The sequence below is a fragment of the Myotis myotis genome, unplaced genomic scaffold (assembly GCF_014108235.1).
Source record: "Myotis myotis isolate mMyoMyo1 unplaced genomic scaffold, mMyoMyo1.p scaffold_m19_p_9, whole genome shotgun sequence".
NCBI lineage: Eukaryota > Metazoa > Chordata > Mammalia > Chiroptera > Vespertilionidae > Myotis > Myotis myotis.
Genome location: NW_023416401.1, coordinates 59771928 through 59794600, shown reverse-complemented (window position 1 = coordinate 59794600; position 22673 = coordinate 59771928). Strand labels below are relative to the sequence as shown.

General features: G+C 46.1%; 1 protein-coding gene across 1 annotated transcript in view; it reads left to right on the top strand.

The window, feature by feature from the left end:
- The window catches only part of CHMP4B (charged multivesicular body protein 4B), a 36688-nt gene extending 16564 nt beyond the window's left edge, over positions 1–20124 (top strand). The window contains exons 2-5 of the mRNA XM_036321515.1: positions 15347–15524; positions 17527–17641; positions 18552–18678; positions 19863–20124. Of these exons, the coding sequence (XP_036177408.1) occupies positions 15347–15524; positions 17527–17641; positions 18552–18678; positions 19863–19930 (488 nt within the window). The 3' untranslated portion in view covers positions 19931–20124. The remainder of the gene's footprint in view (positions 1–15346; positions 15525–17526; positions 17642–18551; positions 18679–19862) is intronic.
- The last annotated feature ends 2549 nt before the right edge of the window (positions 20125–22673 follow it).

The following is a 22673-nucleotide window of genomic DNA, read 5'->3' as shown; positions in this document are numbered from 1 at the left end:
GGCAGCAATCAATGATTCTTTCTTATTATTGATGTTTCTATCCCTCTTCCTTCCTCTCTGAAATCAACAAAAATATATTAAATAAGTAAATAAATAAATATCCTCAGGTGAGGATTTTTTAAAAATTAAGAAATAGATATATATTTTAAATGACACAGCTCATGAAGGCAAACCTGGGACTAGACCCATGGTTTCTACATCCTCATTCCAGTGAGTTCTGCTGCCTCATTGCTTCTCAGTAGATACTGTGGTGTCATGTTCACAATCCTGCCATAATGGTTTTGAAAATAAAATTAAAGTTGCCATGCAAAAAACCAGCTGACAGGAGAGACGGAGCAAACAGTTGCTATTTTGGGGGGTTGTTTTCTTTTGAGTTATAACTGGCTGTTGGTGGTTTGGTGGACTGGCACAGGCTGGGTGGAGGGTCATAAACTCCAGGTTCTTGTTCTTGCTACATTCCTGAGTCTCTGTGTAACCAGATTGTCTTTTCCCGTTCCCTGGGGCTGTGTGTACAAGGGTTCAGAATAATTCCCAGTTTTTACCCTTTTTATAGCACTCTAGGGAGTACTAGGAAGTCTATAAAGAGACGTAGGAAAGAGTTGGTATATAAATACTTAATTTTTCGTGCTTCTTGTTTTTTGTTTGTTTTTTTAATTGAGGTATAAGTTATTTATAGTAAGGCAGACAGTTCTTAAGTGTACAGCTCAGTGAATTCGTTAAAGGTTTTTTTAGAAGTATTTTTTATTGATTTTAGAGAGGAAGGGAGAGGGAAAGAGAGAGAAACATTGATGAAGAGAGAGACATTGATCAGCTGCCTCCTGCACGCTCCACACTGGGGACTGAGCTCGCAACTGGGGCATGTGCCCTGACTGCAAGTCAAACCAGTAGCTTTTCAGTGCACAGGATGACACCCAACCAACTGAGTCACACAGGCCAGGGCTACAGCTCAGTGAATTTTCACAAATGTATATACCTACGTAACCACCACCCAGATCATACAGAACATTTTCAGCACTCCAGCAGTCTTGATAATTTTTAGAGTAGCTTAGGACTTGAGAAGAGAGCGGGGTATTATCCTCTATTACTCATTTAGTGTCTGTTTCCCAAACACCTGTGCAGGGCTCTGTGTTAGGTATTACTGGGAGTACAGAAACTGGTAATTGTTGGCCTCTGTCTCAGTCTCACCACCCATCAGGGATCATGACTAGTGTCCAAGGGAGAAAGTGAGAAAGGCTGTGAGAGGCAGCTTGAAGGAAAGAGGCTGCCTCTTTCAGGGAGAAGAGGGTGTGTATATTTATGTAGACACAGAATTTTCCCCGCCCTTCTGTCTATAAATACAGCAAAGGAGCCAGATTATGGATTTTCAATCCCTTAGCCAGTTGTTGTATTCTCAGACCTTGTTGGGTACTTGGAGAGGTGCAAACCCCGCTGAAAATCCACATCTGTAGTATTTGCTCAGCCTTACCTTCTCTTTTGGGAAGCAGGAGAGAACACAGACAGTATGGAGGAAAGCAAACACAAGAGGCACTTTCTCCCGCTTCTTTGGCCCCCCAGGCTCTTAGGAGCTGACTTCCTTCTGTCTTGGGTTTTAAGACTCATAAGACCCATAAGCCCACAAGTCAGTCTACCTTGAGTTAATTTTGGCCTGAATTTTTCTGCCCACTTTGATCCAGTAGTTTAAAACATAATTTTCTGTATCTTAAGTGAAAACAGACTCAAGAAAGACTTTCCTGATCTTTTTCCTGTATGAGAAAGCAGTTTTTATTTGGTTTTGTTTTAGTTGCTAATAAAGGCATACAGCTCTGTGGTTGGTAGGAGGGAAAAGGTCATGTCCAAAGCAGATACAGAATGATCCCTTTCTTTAAAGAAATAGTCTCCAAGGTCGTGAAGACCAGTGCCTGACAGTCAGCATGAAGACATGCTAGGACAACTGGACATTATAGAGCTATATCTTGTTCGTGGGTAGATAGTAGATAAGAAAGAAAGAAGGGTGGATGACTCAGCCTAGCTGATGAGTTACTGTGTCTGGGAAACACGAGACTTCGATCATGTGGGTCCGTTCCCTACTCCCATTTTACAGATAAGGAAAATTAAGTCTTTGATTTGACCAGAGAGCTGGAAACAGAACTGTCTGTTGGGGTACAGAGATTGTCTGGAGTGTTCAGTGGGATTTGGAAGGAAGCTTGGCTGGGAGAGGGTGGTGGTGAGGCAGAAGGCAAAGGGTGAATGGAGTGGCAGTTTCCCCTTAACATTTGGAGCCAGAAAAACCAAAGTGCCAGAGGTGGGGAGACAGAGAAGACTCTGAGGCTGCCTGTCAATCATCTGTGTAGAGAGTCCTGGGAGCCCTATCGTAAAGGGGCTACTGAAGCCAGGATAAGGAATTTTAATTGGCTAGAGAATTTTCAGCATTTATCCTCGTTATCTTTTGTTTTCTAATTGCTACAAGGGACCCTAAGCCTTGGTAGGAAGCCTGCTTTCTGACATTACTTTCTTCACAACCAGATTGTAATCTAACACTTGTGTATATTGTTTAAGAGAATATAAATTATTTTCCCCCAAGTATTTTGGTTTCTGGTTATTCTGTTCAGTTTGGAGTTAGTGCTCCAGTTTTATTATTCTCATCCTATCTACTAAAAGACAAAAAGGGTAATTAACTGTACCTCCGCTATGCTTCCCATTGGCTAATCAGGGTGATATGCAAATTAACTGCCAACAAAGATGGCAGCCACACAGCTGAAGCGAGCAGGAGGCTTGCTTGCTCCAGTGATGGAGGAAGCCAAGGTTCCCTGCCTGCCACGGCCCGGCTCTGAGCCTGAAAGCAACAATATTTCAATTATAGAAGGTAAATAAATCTCAGAATAAAAAAGAAAAAAAGAAAAAAAGGAGAGGCTGGGAGCTTCAGTCACTGGCCAGCCTGAAAATGGCCCTCAGCCCCTCACCCAGGCTGGTCAGGCACCCCAGTGGGGACCCCCAACCTGAAGGGGGTGCGGGCAGCCTGAAAACAGCCATCAGCCCCTCATCCAGGCTGGCCAGCCACTCCAGTGGGGACCCCCATCCTGAAGGGGGTGCGGGCAGCCTGAAAACAGCCATCAGCCCCTCATCCAGGCTGGCCAGCCACCCCAGTGGGGACCCCAACCCTGAAGGGGGTGCGGGCAGCCTGAAAACAGCCATCAGCCCCTCACCTAGGCTGGCCAGCCACCCCAGTGGGGACCCCCACCCTGAAGGGGGTGTGACCAGCTGCAAACAGCCATCAGCCCCTCACTCAGGCTGGCCAGGCACCCAAGCGGGACCCCCACCCTGATCCGGGACACCATTCAGGGCAAACCAGCTGGCCCCCACCCGTGCACCAGGCCTTTATCCTATATAGTAAAAGGGTAATATGCAAACTGACCCTAACAGCAGAAAGACTGGGAATGACTGGTCACTATGGCACACACTGACCACCAGGGGGCAGACGCTCAATGCAGGAGCTGCCCTCTGGTGGTCAGTGAGCTCCCACATGTGGGAGCTCTGCTCAGCCACAAGTCAGGCTGATGGCTGCCAGTACAGCGGTGGTGGTGGGAGCCTCTCCCACCTCCTCAGCAGCGCTAAGGATGTCCGACTGCAGCTTAGGTCTGCTCCCCGCTGGCAAGTGGACATCCCCCGATGGCTGCCGGGCTGCCAGAGGAATGTCTGACTGCCAGCTTACGCCCAATCCTCTGGGGAGCAGGCCTAAGCCAGCAGATCGTCATCCCCTGAGGGGTCTCAGACAGAGAGAGCACAGGCCGGGCTGAGGGACCTCCCCCCCCGAGTACACAAATTTTTGTGCACCGGGCCTCTAGTATATATATGAAAGCCCAGCAACCGAACAGCTGAATGACCAGAATGACCAGTTGCTATGATGTGTACTGACCACCAGGGGGCAGACACTCAACACAGGAGCTGCCCCCTGGTGGTCAATGTGCTCCCACAGTGGAGGTGCCACTCGGCTGACTGGGATGAGTGGCTGCTCCTGACGGGGAGGAGTGGCGCTCCTACAGAGGACCGATCCCCGCGGGCCACACCCCCCACCAGTGTATGAATCTGTTCACTGGGCCTCTAGTATGATTATAAGCTACACTAAAGGCTCAGTGCACAAATTCTTGCACCAGTGGGGTCCCTCGGCCTGGCCTGTGGAATCGGGCCAAAACTGGCTCTCTGACATCCCCCTTAGGGGATTGCGAGAGGGTGCAGGCCAGGCCAAGGGACCCCACCGGTGCACATTTGGGGCTGGGGAGGGATGTGGGAGGTTGGCCAGCTAGGGAGGGACTACGGGAGGGCTCCAGGGTGTGTCTGGCCTGTCTCGCTCAGTCCTGATCAGCCAGACCCCCAGCAGCAAGCTAACCTACTGGTCGGAGCATCTGCCTCCTGGTGGTCAGTGTATGTCATAATGACTGGTTGACTGCTCAACTGTCTGCCCCCTGGTGGCCAGTGCACATCATAGTGAGCAGTTGAGCAATCTTAGCATACCATTAGCATATTACGCTTTGATTGGTTGAACAGATGACCGGATGACTAGACACATAGCATATTAGGCTTTTATTATATAGCAGTGATGGCGAACCTTTTGAGCTCGGCGTGTCAGCATTTTGAAAAACCCTAACTTAACTCTGGTGCCATGTCACATATAGAAATTTTTTTATATTTGCAACCATAGTAAAACAAAGACTTATATTTTTGATATTTATTTTATATATTTAAATGCCATTTAACAACAAAAAAAATCAACCAAAAAAATGAGTTCGCGTGTCACCTCTGACACGCGTGTCATAGGTTCGCCGTTACTGTTATATAGGATTGTTCAGCAGGGAAGACCAGATAGCAAACTCATGAACTGATCTATATTTTTTTGTATGTGTGTTAAAGTATATGTAACATAAAATTTACCATTTAAAAAAATTAAATCTTTATTGTTAAAAGTATTACATGTGTCCCCATTTCCCTCCCTCCCCATTGACCCCTTCTAGCTTGCCCCTAGCTTCCCCCCTCCAGCCTCAGACCTTCACCACCCTATTGTCTGTGTCCATGGGTTATGCATATATACATATAAGATCTTTGGTTGATCTCTTTCCACCCAGTTCCTTCCCCCCACCTTCTCTCTGAGATTTTGCAGTCTGTTCTATGCTTCTGTGTTTCTGGATCTATTTTGTTCATTAGATTCCACATATGAGTGAGATCATGTGATACTTGTCTTTCTCTGACTGGCTTATTTTGCTTAGCATAATACACTCCAGGTCCCTCCATGCTGTCTCAAAGGATAAGTGATCCTTCTTTTTTACTGCTGCATAGTATTCCATGGTATAAATGTACTACAGCTTTTTTATCCACTCATCTACTGATGGACACTTGGGCTGTTTCCAGATCTTAGCTATTGTAAATTATGCTGCTATGAACATAGGGGTGCATATGTTCTTTATGATTGGTGTTTTAGGTTTCTTAGAATATATTCCTAGAAGTGGGATCACTGAGTCAAATGGCAGTTCCATTTTTTAATTTTTTAAGGGAACTCCATACTGTTTTCCATAATGGCTGCACCAGTCTGCATTCCCACCAGCCAGTGTACCTAGGGTTCCCTTTTCTCCACATCCTTGCCAGCACTTGTCATTTGTTGATTTGTTGATGGTAGTCATTCTGACAGGTGTGAGGTGATACCTAATTGTCATTTTACTTTGTATTTGCCTGATGATTGGTGACTTTGAGCATTTTTTCATATGGCTATTGGCCATTTGTATGTCCACTTTGGAGAAGTGTCTATTTAGGTCCTTTGCCCATTTTTTAATAATTGGATTGTTTGTCTTCCTTTTGTTAAGTTGTATGAGTTCATTTTATATTTTGGATATTAGCCCTTTATCAGATGTATCATTGCCAAATATGTTTTCCCATACAGTGGGCTCCCTTTTCGTTTTATTGATGGTGTCTTTTGCTGTTCAGTAACTTTTTATTTTGATGTAGTCCCATTTGTTTTATTTTCTCCTTAATTTCCTTTGCCCTAGAAACAAATGAAACAAGGTCAGATTTACTCTCCAGGAGTGTGTTTGTCCAGCCAACCATTTCTCTGAGCACCTACTCTGTACCAAGGATACTGAGATAGGGAGATAGTCCCTTCGTCCAGGAGCTCCCATTCTAATTAAATTACAGGCAGTGTGAAAATAGAGATGTGCACTAGAGTTCCAGGACTCTGAGGTGCTCTGTCCCCATTTTGGGGGACTAAGGCAAGTTTTTCTCCCCAGAAAGGCACCAGATTCTTGTGGCTCCTTTTGCCCTTCATTCCTTGCTGCTATTTGGTCAAGGAGAGTGGTTTGTCTCTACAACCCATCATCATGTCTGATTCTAAAAGGAGAAAAGGCTGATTTGGTTTTCCTCTTGCTTTGGAAAAACACTGGGAAGTGTTTTTCTGCTGGCAATTTCCCCCTCCCTACTTCCCTACAAAAAAATCCAGCCCCCGACCTCTGTCGTCGCAGTTGCCAGGGTGCTTTCATGCTTGCTCAGGCAGAAGGGGGCTCTTGTTGGTGTGGATTCAGATGGAAGTGGAGGAAGAAAAGCCAATCAGGAAAGAACCATTTCATCGCAGCCTGGGAATGGAAGCCAAGGACCTGGTCACCCCTAATAAGCCCAGCTAAGAGCATCCAGCCTCAGACCTGGCGTGTTGGGAGATTGGGGAGAGGAGCACAATCAAGGCCTTTACTCCACTGGTGGGACCAGACCACAGCTCCAGTGCCAGGCATAGTTAAATTGTTCTAAGTAAATATTTGCTATCTTAACTATAACTGCCTTTTCATATCTAGGGATGGGGAATAAATTGGCTATTTTATTTAAGTTACTTTTTTGTTTATTTTGATTAGATGTATTGCAAATAGTACATAATTTGCAAAGTTCCTTTCCTGCCCTAGCCATTCAGGATGTCTCCCAGAGTAACCAATTATAAGGCCCAGAGATAGTCTCTGTAAATTATAAACACGTACTAGATAGTCTCCTGACACATACATACATAAATGGTAATGGTTAGGTTACCTTTGAATCCTGTGCTCTTTACAGTTTAATAAGAAATTATTTAGCCCTGACCAGTTTGGCTCAGTGGATAGAGCGTCGGCCTGCGGACTGAAGAGTCCCAGGTTCGATTCCGGTCATGGGCATGTACCTTGGTTGCGGGCACATCCCCACTAGGAGATGTGCAGGAGGCGGCTGATGGATGTTTCTCTCTCATGGATGTTTCTAACTCTCTATCCCTCTCCCTTCCTTTCTGTAAAAAATCAATAAAATATATTTTTTAAAAAAGAAATTATTTAGATTTGAACCACTCAGAAATTCCTGAACTTTTCTATCTTGATCATATGGATTTAGAAAATTTTAATTCAGATTTCAGCTACTGATCTAAATTTTGAAGTCCAGAGCCTCACAGAAAGACCTGGGGGGAATGGTTTCTCCTTTCCTGACCCAGCTGCTGTCCTCTAAGTCACTAGTCTCTCAGAGAAATGGCATCTCAGCCATCCAGGTTCTCCTGCTGGGAACCTGTTCTTTGTTTCTGACTCCCTCTCCTTTTCTTTACCCTGCATATTCAAACAGGTTTGCAGGCCCATGGAATCTTCCCTCCTAGTGTCTCTCAAGTTGATCCTCTTCTGGTCAGATCCTCTGCTGTGGCCTTAGTTCAGGTCCTTGAAATCCAAACCCTGTGGATTAGTGCAGTGGTTGCCAGTCCTTTCTCCCCATAGCAGCCAGAGGGATCTTTCTGAAATGCAGATCTGATCATGTTGTTTTTGCTTCAGCTTTCATCTTTCAATAGCTTCCCTCTAACCTGGGATCAAGTCCAACAGTTCCTTAACAAGACAAAGAAGACTGGTCTTGAGTTTCTTTCTGGAGCTTTTTATCATTCCTTGCCCCCTCCCCCATTCTCTCATGCCTCTTTTCCTCCGGCCTGGGATATGTCCCTCTTGTCTATCTTTTATCATCCTTTAAATATGTGATAGCTCCAAAGATTAGGTTCTCTTCCTCTAGGCTCCCAGAGTGCCCTGTTGTTACCTCTGTCATCATATCACATTGTCCTCTCTGATGGTTAGTGAGTTTCTTCAACCTTGGGAGTGTATCATTTTTGTCCCTGCTTCCATAGCAAATTGCTAACTCTCCATCTGTATTAGTTCTGGGTTACTTAGAATTGATTTGATTTTTCTTTGTGTTACGGATAGTATTCACCCGCTTCTTTGCATCGTAACTTTTGATTGGGTGTTGAATGTAAATTTTACCTTGTTAGGTACTGGGTATTTCTGTATTTCTATAAATATTCTCAAGCTTTGTTTGGGAATAGTTTATTCCCTTAGTAACAGTTTGTCCTTTTTGGTCTTATTTTTAAGATGTTAGTTGGGCCCAGCGCAATGTTTATCTAATACCAGAGGCCCGGCGCAAGAATTCGTGCATGAGTGGGGTCCCTCGGCCTGGTCTGCGGGATTGGGCCGAAACTGGCTCTCCGACATCCCCTGAGGGGTCCCGTATTGCGAGAGGGCACAGGTGAGGCCGAGGGACCCCACTGGTACATGATCAGGGCCAGGGAGGGACGCGGGAGGTTGGCCAGCCGAGGAGGGACCGCAGAAGGACTCCAGGGCGTGTTCGGCCCATCTAGCTCAGTCCCCAATCGGCCAGACCCCAGCAGCAAGCTAACCTACTAGTCGGAGCATCTGCCCCCTGGTGGTCAGTGCACGTCATAGTGAGCAGTTAAGCGGCCTTAGCATATCATTAGCACATTATGCTTTGATTGAACAGATGACCGGACAGCCGGACACTTAGCATATTAGGCTTTTATTATATAGGACTAGAGGCCCAATACACAAAATTTGTGTAAGGGGCTGAGCACCAGCCACCGCCACGGCTGCCTCTGCCTCAGCCCCTGCTGCCATGGCTTCATCCGGAAGGATGTCTGGTCTAATTAGCATATTATGCTTTTATTATTATAGATAGGGCTAGACCAGCCGTGGGCAAACTATGGCCCGTGGGCCGGATCTGGCCCGTTTGAAATGAATAAAACTAAAAAAAAAAAGACCGTACCCTTTTATGTAATGATGTTTACTTTGAATTTATATTAGTTCACACAAACACTCCATCCATGCTTTTGTTCCAGCCCTCCGGTCCAGTTTAAGAACCCATTGTGGTCCTCGAGTCAAAAAGTTTGCCCACCCCTGGGCTAGACCCTACTATTGAGACAAGATCCTTCTGAATACCCCAAACCCATGAATTAGGTTTTCCAATATGGCTGAAGAACAGGCCCTGTAACTAACTGGACCCACCTGAGTATCCTGCGACATAGTACCCTGAATATCTTAGGTTTATTTATGGGCATAATGAGAAAGGAGAATCTGAATGATTATTCCCTCAGCTTTACTCAGCACCCTGCCTGCCAGAAACCCTGCCATGACCAGCCTGCTGAAGGTTCTTCAGAATTCTCCCTTAATGTTACATTTGTGTGTATGTTCATGTTTGCTGTGTAGTTCATGCTGGGACTGAGAAAGAAGCAGCACCTTCTTCCTTCCCTCTCAGCCCTTATGCCTTTTGCTAGATGAATTCAGATGTAGAACCTTGGGTCTTTGAAAGAACTGTAGACACCATCATTCAGTTAGTGAGAGGGTATGGTATTACTGGACCTTCCTTCCCACCAATGCTCAAGTCTCTCTGTATACAAGCAATGAGTGTGCAGTTATGACTTCTTAGCATCTATTGAGATGCCCTGGGCTAATGACCCTGTACTAAATGCCCCAAGTCAGGGTAAGCAAACTGACACTCCTCAGAAACCCTTCAAAGAGAAGTCAAGTCTGTTTTTGCCTAGAAGAAAGGAATGCCCTATCTAGTTGTATTGAACTGGTGTGTTCTCTGAAAATGGTTTCTGTACAGTTACTAACAGATGCCTTTGCAGAAGGAGTTTCTGGTCTTGGGTGAGTATCTTTTCCACTGGTCTCCTTGCTTTTTAGGGTATCTCTTCTGTATTTTTTCTTCAAGTAGCTGTTCAAAGTGTCTAATGAAGCAACTGTCTGGAAACCAATGTTTATTTCGACATGGTTGAAGTTGTTTTTGCTTCAGCTTTCAGAGCCAATAAAGCTGGTTATTAGATTCTGTAATTACTCTCTTGGAACCAGCAAAGGCATAATTAAATATGGAGATTCTGAAGACTGTTTTTTCCCATCTAAAAGCAACCTCTTTTTTTTTAAAAAAAATATTTTATTGATTTTTTACAGAGGAAGGGAGAGGGACAGAGAGTTAGAAACATCGATGAGAGAAAAACATCGATCAGCTGCCTCCTGCACATCCGCTACTGGGGATGTGCCCACAACCAAGGTACATGCCCTTGACTGGAATCGAACCCGGAACCCCTCAGTCCGCAGGCCGACGCTCCATCCACTGAGCCAAACCAGTCAGGGCTAAAAGCAACCTCTTAAACTGCTATTGGTCTGGGTTAGATTTCAGTTAAAGCCATTGTGCTTAGGAATGACACTGAGGTTCTTTGGCAGAAAAGGGATCTCTTTGCCCCTTTGAATATTTGGTTTATATGCACTCCTTGTTAACTCAGTACGTGGGTTATTTTTTCCATTTCCCCCAGTTTTATTGAGATATAATTGACATAATATCGTATTAGTTTTAGGTGTAGAACATATTGATTTGATATACATATATAATACTAGGGGCCCAGTGCACGAATTTGTGCACCTTGAAAGGAACTGTGGGTTGCGAGGCTACGGTAGGCACAGGGGCGGGTCTCGGCCCATCCTCCACGCCCCCACCCAGCCCCTCCCACTACGGCCCCCAGTCCCCTGTCTGCCGGCAGCTCCACTCCCGCCACTCCCACACACTGACAGTGCTGGCCCTGCTTGTACCCGCTGATGGCACAGAGCAATCGGGGCCGGTGCCGTCAGCAGGTGTGAGTGGCGGCTGCTGCCCCAACTGCCCCTCAGGAGCAGGGGGAGGTGGAGAAGCCCGGAGGTGTGATCGGGGCCAGCAGCCACTGCTCATACCCACTGACAGCACCGAGTGATCAGGGCCGGCGCTGGCAGCAGGTGCAGGTGCTGGCAGCAGGTGTGAGCACCCGCTGGGACTGCAGCACATGGGAGCAAAGAATTTTCAGTAACCAGCGGAGGCTCATCCTAATGACAGCGACCGGCGCCCCGCCTTGGTCTGGCGCCCCCACTCAGCTGTTCCACCATCCCACCACGGATGATGCTCGCCATATTCTGTGCTCTGCCACCTACTGCCGACACCTGCCATGTTCTGCATGCGCCCCCTGGTGGTCAGTGCACGTCATAGCGATCAGTTGTTTGGTTGTTCCGCTGTTCGGTTTATTTGCATATTAGGGTTTTATATATATATACGAGAGGCCCGGTGCACAAAAATTTGTGCACTCGGGGAGGAGGGGGGCGTCCCTCAGCCCGGCCTGTGCCCTCTCGCAGTCTGGGACCCCTCAGGGGATGACCACCTGCTCCCCGGGGGATTGGGCCTACGATGGCAATCAGACATCCCTCTGGCAGCCCAGCAGCCCTCGGGGGATGTCCACTTGCCAGCGGGGAGCAGGCCTAAACTGCAGTCGGACATCCTTAGCGCCGCTGAGGAGGCAGGAGAGGCTCCCACCACCACCACTGTGCTGGAAGCCATCAGCCTGGCTTGTGGCTGAGCAAAGCTCCCCCTGTGGGAGTGCACTGACCACCAGAGGGCAGCTCCTGCATTGAGCGTCTGCCCCCTGGTGGTCAGTGTGTGTCATAGTGACCAGTCATTCCCAGTCCTTCTGCTGTTAGGGTCAGTTTGCATATTACCCTTTTACTATATAGGATAGAAGCCTGGTGCACGGGTGGGGGCCAGCTGGTTTGCCCTGAATGGTGTCCCGGATCAGGGTGCGGTCCCGCTTGGGTGCCTGGCCAGCCTAGATGAGGGGATGATGGCTGTTTACAGCTGGTCACACCCCCTTCAGGGTGGGGGTCCCCACTGGGGTGCCTGGCTAGTCTGGGTGAGGGGCTGAGGGCCGTTTTCAGGCTGGCGGGTGACTGAAGCTCCCAACCTCTCCTTTTTTCTTTTTTTTTTTATTCTGGGATTTATTTACCTTCTATGGCTGTCACTGGAACTGAGAGCCGGCTTTAGCTCTGAGGCTCGGCTCCAGCTCTGAGACCTCTGCTGCTGAAAGCAGGTTTCTGGGGTTTGTTTAGCTTCTATAATTGCAACATTGTTTCTTAGAGTGCAGCTCAGAGGCCGGCAGCGGCAGGCGGGGAACCTTGGCTTCCTCCATCACTGGAGCAAGCAAGCCTCCTGTTCGCTTCAGCTGCCTGGCTGCCAGCTGCCATCATGGTTGGCAGTTAATTTGCATATCGCCCTGATTAGCCAATGGGAAGCGTGTTGGAGGTATGGTTAATTACCATGTTTGTCTATGATTAGATAGGATAGATTATAACATGATTATTATAATAAGTTTAGTTAACATCCGTCACCTCATGGTGATTAATTTATTTTCTTGTGATGAGAATAAAGTACTTGTTTTTTTAATTAACCATCAGGAATTTGGAGAAGTACAAGGCAAGACACTAAGATCCAGCATATATTTATGTGTACGATATTGGGCTTGGCTCTTTGGACTTTGGCTACATATAGAAGCAGATTTTGTTGGTCAGAAATAAGGTTAGGATGGAGGAATATTGTAAGATACAGAGTAGTTCCAGTGCTGTGAATATGTTTGCACATATTCTGCAGCCCAAATGCTGACCCCATGTCTAATTTTAAGGTTACTTTACTCAAACCATGTATGGAGGAGAAAAATTAATCATGTACCCTTTCTCTTAGGAGTTCTCAGTTACTTAAGAAATACACATAGACGTTAGATTAAGGTAAATCAACTATCCCTGCCAGACACCATCCTGGAGAGTTCACTGCATGGAAAGAAAGAGACTGTGAATTCTACAGGTGGGAAGGGGGAACAGTGAAGGGTCGTGCTATATATGTACCTCACAACAACCCTTTAAGGTAGAAATAATCACCCTTTTTAGCAGATGAGGAAACTGAGGTTCTGCTTCTTATCACCTGGTGACCTGAGTTAATGCCCGCAACCCAGGCATGTGCCCTTGACCAGAATCCAGCCTGGGATCCTTTGGTCCGCAGGCTGATGCTCTATCCACTGAGCCAAACTGGCTAGGGCTGGCAACTGGTTTTTAGGACATAACCCTAGGCCAGTGGTCGGCAAACTGCGGCCTGTGAGCCATAAGCGGCTCTTTGGCCCCTTGAGTGTGGCTCTTCCACAAAATACCACGTGCGGGCGCGCACGTACAGTGCGATTGAAACTTGTGGCCCATGCGCAGAAGTCGGTTTTCAGCCTGGACGAGTCTATTTTGAAGAAGTACTGTTGATATTTGGCTCTGTTGATTAATGAGTTTGCTGACCACTGGCCTAGGCTAACAGGGAGTGTGAGTGGAAGGAGCATGGAACCTATTCATGTAACATATGGAGGAAATGATTGACTGTTGCTTATAGCCTACAGGAGATGACTCTAGTCTGAAGCCCGTAGGCATGAGGAGCATGCATGCATGGGTGCATATGTGTGTCTGTATGGATGTGAGGCTAATGCTGTCCAGGCCAAGGCAGGGGCTGGGCAGCATTCCCAACTCAGCCCATTCATTCTTCTTGAGTCTGTGCTGAGCTTCCTTTCTGGCTTTGATGCCCATCTAAGATGTGTGCTAAAGACCATTTTCAGTGTAAAGAGAAAATTGGGACAGTAAGGGAGGAAGCCTGGGTTTTGAGTAGGAAATGTGGTTTTGGCCCCTGCGCAGCCACAAATTCACCATGATTAAATTGCCTATCCTAACTCTGATTTAAAGCAAGATTATCTCTATAGCCTTAACATTCCAGAAACCAAGATAGGTGATGACATTGACTTGACTGAATGGTCACACTCTAGATTTGTCCCTGGCAGGGAGTTCTGTCTTTATTCTGTTGTGTTTTCTATGATAGAGAATGCTATAGTAACCATCTTCAGTCATGGGGCTTTCTGCTTTTGTTGAATACATTTCCAGAAGGAAGTTACTGAGTCAGAGGGCAGGAATGTCATTATGGCTGGTGCTGTGTATTGCCATGTTACTTTTCAGAAGCATTATAACAAGTTACAGTTGTCAGCTATGTACAGTGAGATAGCATTTTAACCCTAACTGATCCATCACTAGGTATAGTCATTATTTACTGTTTTTGTAATTTAGTTGACATAAAATGATACCTTAAAATTGCCTTATCATAATTAGAACTGCTGTGTTTTTTTGTGTGTGTGTTTTTAAAATATGTTTTATTGATTTTTTACAGAGAGGAAGGGAGAGGGATAGAGAGTTAGAAACTTCAATGAGAGAGAAACATCAATTCAGCTGCCTCCTGCACACTCCCAACTGGGAATGTGCCCGCAACCAAGGTACATGCCCTTGACCAGAATCGAACCTGGGACCCTTGAGTCCACAGGCCGACACTCTATCCACTGAGCCAAACCGGTCAGGGCTGTTGTGTTTTTTTTGTGTGTGTGTCCACTGTTTAATGTTTTGCTAGGTTGTTTACTATGTTTGCTATGTTCTCTCATTTACTCCTCAATTGGGGAAGCTAAGTAGCTCACCTAAGTCTGTGAACTGGGTTTTGAACCTAATGTAGTTTGACCTTAAAGCACATTCTTTCTCTGAACGCCTCTTTATGATTTGATGTGTGTGTGTGTGTGTGTGTTGGGGGGTGCTATCAGAGAATGTGAACTTTTGCTTGTTTGCTTGGTTGCACGTGAATTTTGTATAGTTTCTCAGAAAACTGAATATGTTCTTTGTGTTATAGTGGAAACAACAACTGAGGTGCATCCATTAAAATTTGAGAGAAGGGCCCTGGCCGTTGTGGCTCAGTTGGTTGAGTGAGGTCACTGGTTCAATTCCTGGTCAGGGCACATGCCCTGGAAGCGGGTTTGATTCTCAGTAGTGGGTGTGTAGAAGGTAGGTGATCAACGTTTCTCTTTCTCTCTCTCTAAAATCAATAAAAAAATATTTAAAAAAAAATTAGAGAGACTCCCTAGCCAGTTTGGTTCAGTGGATAGAGCGTCGGCCTGCAGATTGAAGGGTCCCAGGTTTGAGTCCAGTCAAGGGCACATGCCTGGGTTGTGGACTCAATCCCCAGTAGGGGGAGTGCAGGAGGCAGCCAATCAATGATTGTCTCTCAACATTGATGTTTCTCTCTCTCTCTCCCTCTCCCTTCTTCTCTGAAATCAATTAAAAAATATATTTTTAAAAAATTACAGAGAAGACTCAGGTGAATCCGGAACGTTACTTCATGTCTAGACTCTCTGAAACTCTGTTTTCTCCCTATGCAGCGGCCCTCCAGGCACTGAAGCGCAAGAAGAGGTATGAAAAGCAGCTGGCACAGATTGACGGCACACTATCAACCATCGAGTTCCAGCGAGAGGCCCTGGAAAATGCCAACACCAACACCGAGGTGCTCAAGAACATGGGCTATGCCGCCAAGGCTATGAAAGCTGCCCACGACAACATGTACGTGGCCACTGGCTGGTGGAGGGGGGCACTCGTGTGGCAGGGCAATGCTGGCCCTGTAATGCCTGGAGCTCAGGCCATGGCCTTGGCAGTCCCCTTGACTTATCCATTCAAGCACCTCAGGTTGTTTTAATTTGTATTCTTTTTGAAACTCCTGCTAAAATGAATTATGTACCTTGCTGCCTTTGGAAGCAGATCTCATGGAGTAAAGCAGTATTTTCTGAGTAACTCAGAGTTACTGTGATGAGCAGAGTTTCAAGCTGGAAAGGTTCTTAGAAGGTCTTCTCACCCAGGCCTCTGATTATCAAGGTGGGGAAGTCATGTCCCAGAGAAGGGAGGTGATTTGCCCTGGGTTATGTATGAGCTTGAATAGAACTGGGATTAGAACCAATGTTTGTGACTTTTTCCTGATGCTATCAGGGGCCCTGAAAAGTGTACATCCAAGGGCATTGGATCTCTCTATTCTTATGAATGCTTTCTTTTTTAAAAATATTTTTATTGATTTCAGAGAGAAATGGAGAAGGAGAGAGAGGGAGAGAGAGAGAGAGAGAAACATTAATGATGATAGAGAATCATTGATTGGCTGCCTCCTGCATGCCCCCTACTGGGAATTGAGCCTGCAACCCAGGCATGTGCCCTGGACTAGAATTGAACCTTCAGTCCACAGTCTGATGCTCTATCCACTGAACAAAACCGGCTAGGGCCTTATGAATGCTTTTGATGGAAGTTTCTGCCTCCCCCTTGCTTTTGGGCTTTGGCTCTCATATTGATAGTGTTCTTGATTTAGCAGCCCCTCCTTTAGGTAGCTACTCCTCATATACATTGGCCTAAGCAACTAGATAATCAAACTTGTTACAATCATAATTAAAGGCAAGGGTAACACCAGGTTTCAAATGAGGGCCTCTCCCATGAACAAAATTGTTGCAGTTGTTTTAGTGCTTGAACGTGGCAGCATATATTTAGCGGTGCTTAGAGCCCCTTTTGGCTTCCTTTTGAGTACTCAGCCACGCTATAGAATAGGGATTGGCAAAATGTAGCCTATGGGCCTGTCACCTATTTTTGTAAATAAAGTTTTATTGAAACACAGTTGTGCCCATTAATTTACATATTGTCTATGGTGTTTTTTGTGCTACGCAGGGTTGAGTAATTGCCACAGAGATCAAATGGCCCACAAATTCTAAAATTTACGATTTGGCCCATTACAGGAAAAGTTTGCTGATCTTTGCTCTAGAAGTGTGGGGCTGCAGGAAAAGTAGCCTTCAAATACTAAGTGAGGTGTTATCTCGGGGTGGGTGTTCATTGGACTGAGCTTCCTCAGTGTGGTCCATGTCTGCTTCATTTCTGTGTTCTCCAGGATGGCCAGTACAGAGCACAGCTCAGTAAATACTGTGCACACTTTGAAGTATATGTATATATACTATGTTAATTGTATGTTTATATGATTGAGGTTGACAGTGTATAGGAAATAATTCTGCATGTTTGCCTTTTCTTTGGAGTCTAGTAGAGGACCACACATGTATTTGAGTTGATGGGAAGGACCTGTCAAGTGGCGTGGCTACATTTTGACTTGTGACTTTATGATTTGTTGCTTCCACTATAACACAAAGAGCACATTCCCCCATACTAGACCCTGTTCAAGAATTTCCCTTGAGCTTGAAGAAGAGCTATTGGCCTAGCAGTTAAAGTCCTGTGGTCTCATCTGACATGTTTACTGGTTTGCATGAGAGACAATGACTGTAGCCCCTAGCTTTGCTAAGCCTTATTTCCTTAGGTGTTGGATTAAGTTGATACCTAAGGACACTTCCATCCTCTTGATTCTGTGGTTCTCTATTTTAAAGGGCGAGTGGAAGAGAATAAAGACAAAAAAGTAATTCCTTGCAGAGAGTAATTGTAGGGGGTGGAGCTGGGAGCAGATGGGTGGAATAGAGTTTCTATTCCTGTCTCACAGAATCTCTTTTCATAGACAGATCATTAATATGACATCTGTCCATTTCATTTACAGGGACATCGATAAAGTTGATGAGTTAATGCAGGACATTGCTGACCAGCAAGAACTCGCAGAGGAGATTTCAACAGCTATTTCAAAACCTGTAGGGTTTGGAGAAGAGTTTGATGAGGTGAGTGTTTTCATGCAGATCACACAAGCTTTACAAATGACACTGGCTGCCCTTTGATGTGCTAGTGAAGGAAGGCTCTCTCACATACAGAATGTGGTTTCGAAATCACCAGTTCTTATCCCTCCAGAGATTTGTACAAATGGGGCATGGTATTAACCCTCCCTAATTCTCGAATTTGAGGGACGCTTTTCGCGTTGGGGGTAGAAGGTTAGGTGAAGTAAAGGAACCTTTGTTGGGACCCAACAATAGGCTTTAGGTCAATAATTGGTTTCAACAAGTAGTTACCTGCACATCTGAGTCCTGAGGGAATTGGTCTGGAACTCGGCCACCTACCAGTTTCTGCTATAGCAAGTAGGACTCTGAGTCTCATAGATTTTTGAAATACAGTATAGACCCTGTTGAAGGTACTCCATTCTGCCTTAGGTTTGAGTCCACTGAGTGTCAGACCCTCTTCATTGAACCTGATTCTTTGTGCTATCTAATTCCCATGGTGTAGCTGATTAAACAGCCTGTGGCTCCTACCCTAAGCTGCCACTACTAGGGTTTTCATGTTTTCCAGCTGTAGTTTGATAGACTAGGCAAGTTTATTTCAATTTAGCAAACATTCCTACACATTCACTTAGTGCACCCAGTTCTGAGATAAAGAAATAGGATGAAAAGATACAATCCTTTTTCTCAAGATGCGCACACCCTAGTGCAGGACACAGACAGACAGAGACACCAGTCTTACTCAATTGTGTATTATGTTCACCAATAGAAGCGAATTGAGTCACAGAATGTGGACCTGGAGTTCATCTCTTCTCTGACCTTCTCAGAAGGGGTGTGGGTCCCCTCAGCCATCGGGCAAGAGGTACTGCTGTGGAGGCTGGGCTTCCCAAGGGTATCTAAATCTTATGTTTCTTTTTACCAGGATGAACTCATGGCAGAATTAGAAGAACTAGAACAGGAGGAACTAGACAAGAATTTGCTGGAAATCAGTGGACCTGAAACAGTCCCTCTACCAAATGTTCCCTCTATAGCTCTACCATCAAAACCCAGTGAGTACTTCTTATCCAGAGTCCTGACACATCCATGACGCCACGTGGTCATTTGGCTTCAGTTTGGGTCCAGAGTTGAGAACCAGGTGGGATCTGTTCTGATGGCCCCAGAGACAACTGTCCTATCCTAGTTCTCTCTAGAACAGGGTTTCTTATCCGTGGCACTGTTGACGTAGCCAGATTGCCCTTCGGGCTGGGGCTGGGTGGGGGGCCTGTCCTGCACACTGTGCGTGTTGAATAGCGTCCCTGGCCTCTCCTATCCACTAGATGCCAGTAGCACCCCTTCCGAAATTGTGACAAACAAAATTATCTCCAGATATTGCCAGATGTCCCCTTTGGGATGTGGGAGGGTATCACCCCCAGTTGAGAACCCAGAATGATTTTCCCTGTGTCACCAAATAAGGCCTGGGAGAAGGTGTGAGAGTTTAATTCCAGGACAGCTCTTGCTCCCTGTCTAGAACCCTGGGCTGTATGCACCTGTAAAAGCCTGGGGCCTCGGAGGCCATCACTGTGGGAAGGAAATAGCTTGGCTTTTTTAAAGTCCTGGTTCTATAAGACTTTCATTTCCTTCTGCCTGTTCCTCCTTCCCCTTCCATTATTTGGGTGGAAGTATTCCGCACAGAACTAGAAAAGGTGAAGCAGTTTGATTTGGCATAGAGAGTACCCGGGGAGCAGAGTGACTAGTCACCTCATTCTCCTGGTTTCAAGGAGGAGATGGCCCTTCGAGTTGAGTCAGCTGTTCAGGTGGGGCCGGAATAGGGGCAGAGGAGTCCAAATGTCCAGCAAGTTGCCTACAGGTGTGGAGAGGTGGTTCAAGACACTTGAGGGGGAAAGGGAAGTGGCAAGGATTTGATCTCTTCTGGTATTTTCCCTTCTCTTTCTGACCTTGGATACTCTGGAACTGAGGCCTCCCCTGAATCCTGACTCTTAGTGTAGAATCCTTGTTTTGTCTGGCCCTGATGCTGGTGGAAGGGAGGTGTTGGGCAAAGTGTGCCTGGTTATCTGGAGTTTTATGTTGCAGCTTTTAGGCACAGAGTGGCAGTCTGCTGATAGCCTGGAGATGAGGTGGCTGCAAGGGCAGGGCTGTTTTTGCAGACACCATGTGGCACAGTCCTGGCACCCAGCCAGAATGAGTTGAGAGGACTACAACTAGCCCTTCTAATTTACCTTTTCTCTTGTCACAGCCAAGAAGAAGGAAGAGGAAGACGACGACATGAAGGAATTGGAGACCTGGGCTGGAAGCTTTAATTAACTGGTCCATTGCAAGCTGGGCCCAGACAGACTCTGGTGACCTGCAAATGGGCAGGCATTTGCGTGTGCAGGGCAGGCAGGACGTGGTGCAGGCAGGTTCCATCGCTCTCGAATCTCCCTCCAAAGCAGTAGGGCTGCATCACTGCTCACTCTGCATAGCATGGTCTGTACCCAGCGGGGTGGGCGGGGTTAAGGGTGGGCGGGTGGGATGGGAGGTGCCTGCTGTTTATAATGTTGAATTTCTGTAAAATAAACTGTATTTGCAAATCCAACATTGAGCTTCTGGACTACGCTAACTCCACTGCTGAACCTCAATGGAAAGGGTCAACTGTTTGCAGTTGAAATGATCTGAAAATGTAGCCTCTGTCTTTTTAAGTCAGTTGACTTGTCGCACATCTCTTTGTAAGACTTGTATGGTACTGGCAGAAAAGTCGTTTTTTAAAAACCATAGGCTTTTCCTTGTCCTTAGCTGTAATAATGCATCTGATTTTGGTTTCCTCAAGAGCTGTATTTCTGTCCATCACCTGTGTACTGGCCCCTGTGTTTCCTATTCTAGCCTACTCCTCACTTCCACTTCCCTGGTCTTTTGAAGTTTGTGATACTGATATGAAATGGATGGTGTTCTCTTGAGAACAAGTGAGATTGTTAGAGTTAAATTCCAGCTATATGTTTTTCTAACATAGCTCTAAGGTCCTTGTTGCTGTTTGTGATAACTGATAGATAACTCATTGGAAACATGTGCATACATTTATATTCAGATGAAATTATGGTTTGCACTGTCTATTAAATATCTCAATTAATTTTCATACTTTGCCGTTGTGTTCAATCTCTCATTTGCTTTGGGAGTTGACCCTTTCCAGGCTAGCATGGTCCAGTGGAGCCTGTGGAAACATATAGAAGACTTGAGCATGACCTAAATCAACAATTTGAACCAAAGAGCAGAGTGTATCTTATTAGAAATGTGTTTAGGCTCTGAAAGCCATGCATCTGTGGCCTTCACGTTGCGTGGGGGCCTTCTGGGAACAGTTTAGGAGTGAGTTTGTAGCTTCTTTGTAGCTCTAGAGTCTTCCCTAGTTCTTCTCTATCAGTGTCCATAGGCAATGCCAGCAGGAAACGCGTTGGAAACCATGGTGTTTCTACTAACTAGGCCCTTCAATCAGGTGCATTGAAGAAAATGGCCTTTCCCATGAGGAACAAGTGTAGGGCAGTGATTGAGAATCTAGGACACAAATTGTAGTCTCAGATCTGCGGTGACTTGCCATTGACTTTGGCCTGGACTCTTCCACTCCCTACTCTTCTTTAGTCTTGTACTCCCTTGAGAATCTGATGAATGCTATGGACCCTCTCCCTCATAAAAGTAGATCTGTGCATATTCATCTTTAATTCTGCATGCAGATTGGCAGAATTGAGAGCTCACAATTAAACACTACCATGAATCAGTGGGTGCCCTGGGGCAAGTTTGCCCCCACTTTGGATCTCATTTTCTCACCTGTGAAAAAAGGGGCTGGGTCCTATCTGTGAAGTTGCGCATGCCTTGTTCCTCAACCCTCATTGTTCCTTTTCCCATGGCTGCCACGCATAGAATTGGTACTTGACCACAGTGGCTTGAAATTTCCTGACTTATATGGAGGTTGGGTCTGGCTATTGTCAGAAAGTTTCTTTCCACCTCAAGAAGAATGTAGTAGCAATGCTTGCTGCCAGCTTTTACCTCCTCAGCCTGCAGGTGGTGGTCCCTGGGCATCATTGGTGTGCGAGGTGGACATTAAGCTCTTATCAGCTGCCTCAGGGGCTTCTCAACCAGGTGTGAGTGACAGGGACTAGAGGACTCCCTTTTCTGTCTCTTATATGGACACTTGTCATTATTAGGGCCCACCCTAAAGTAATATGATCTCATCCTTGATCCTCACCTTAATTACATCTACAAAGACCTTATTTCCAAGTAGACATGAATTTTGGCACACTATTTAATGCCCTGTGCTGCCTCATATAGCTTGTAAGGTCACCCAGCATGGTTTAGAAAGTTCTGAGATAGAGATGGGAAACACAGGGATTATGGACCCCATTTGCTAGATGGGAAAACCAAAGCTTAGAGAAGCTTTGGATTCCACTGCTAATAAGTGACAGAAAGATCAAGCAAATGAATTTCTTGTCTCCTGAAGGCCATTTATTCAACAACTGTATTTAGGACACCTTTGTGCCGGCTCTAACAAAGCTCATGGTTTGGTGGGAAGGGTAGGCTCTGGTCATCTTCCCCTTCATCATCACTGCCGCCACACACTGGGTAATCGATGTAGAATGATCCATTGAGAAAGGGGTGACTGACCCAGAAGGGCTTGGGAAGGAAGCACTGTCCCATCCAAGGTTGAGCGGTGCTAAGGACTCGGCGAGGGAAAAGACAGGAAAGACAGAGATAGGAGGATAGTTTTTTCGTTTGTTTGTTAATCCTCACCTGAGGATATTTTTTTCCATTGATTTTTAGAGCAAGTGGAAAGGAGGGAGGGAGGGAGGAGGGAGAGAGAGAAACATCAATGTGAGAGAGACACATGGATTGGTTGCCTTCCACAGGGCCCCGAAAGGGCGGGGATCCAACCTGCAATCCTGGTGCTTGCCCTTGAATGGGAATTGAACCTACAATCCTTTGGTGCTGAGTTGGCTCTCTAACCACTGTGCAACCGGCCAGGGCAGTAGGATAGTTTTTACCGGTATGTGAAAAGGCCTGGGGGACCACTTTGGGCACCCTGGTG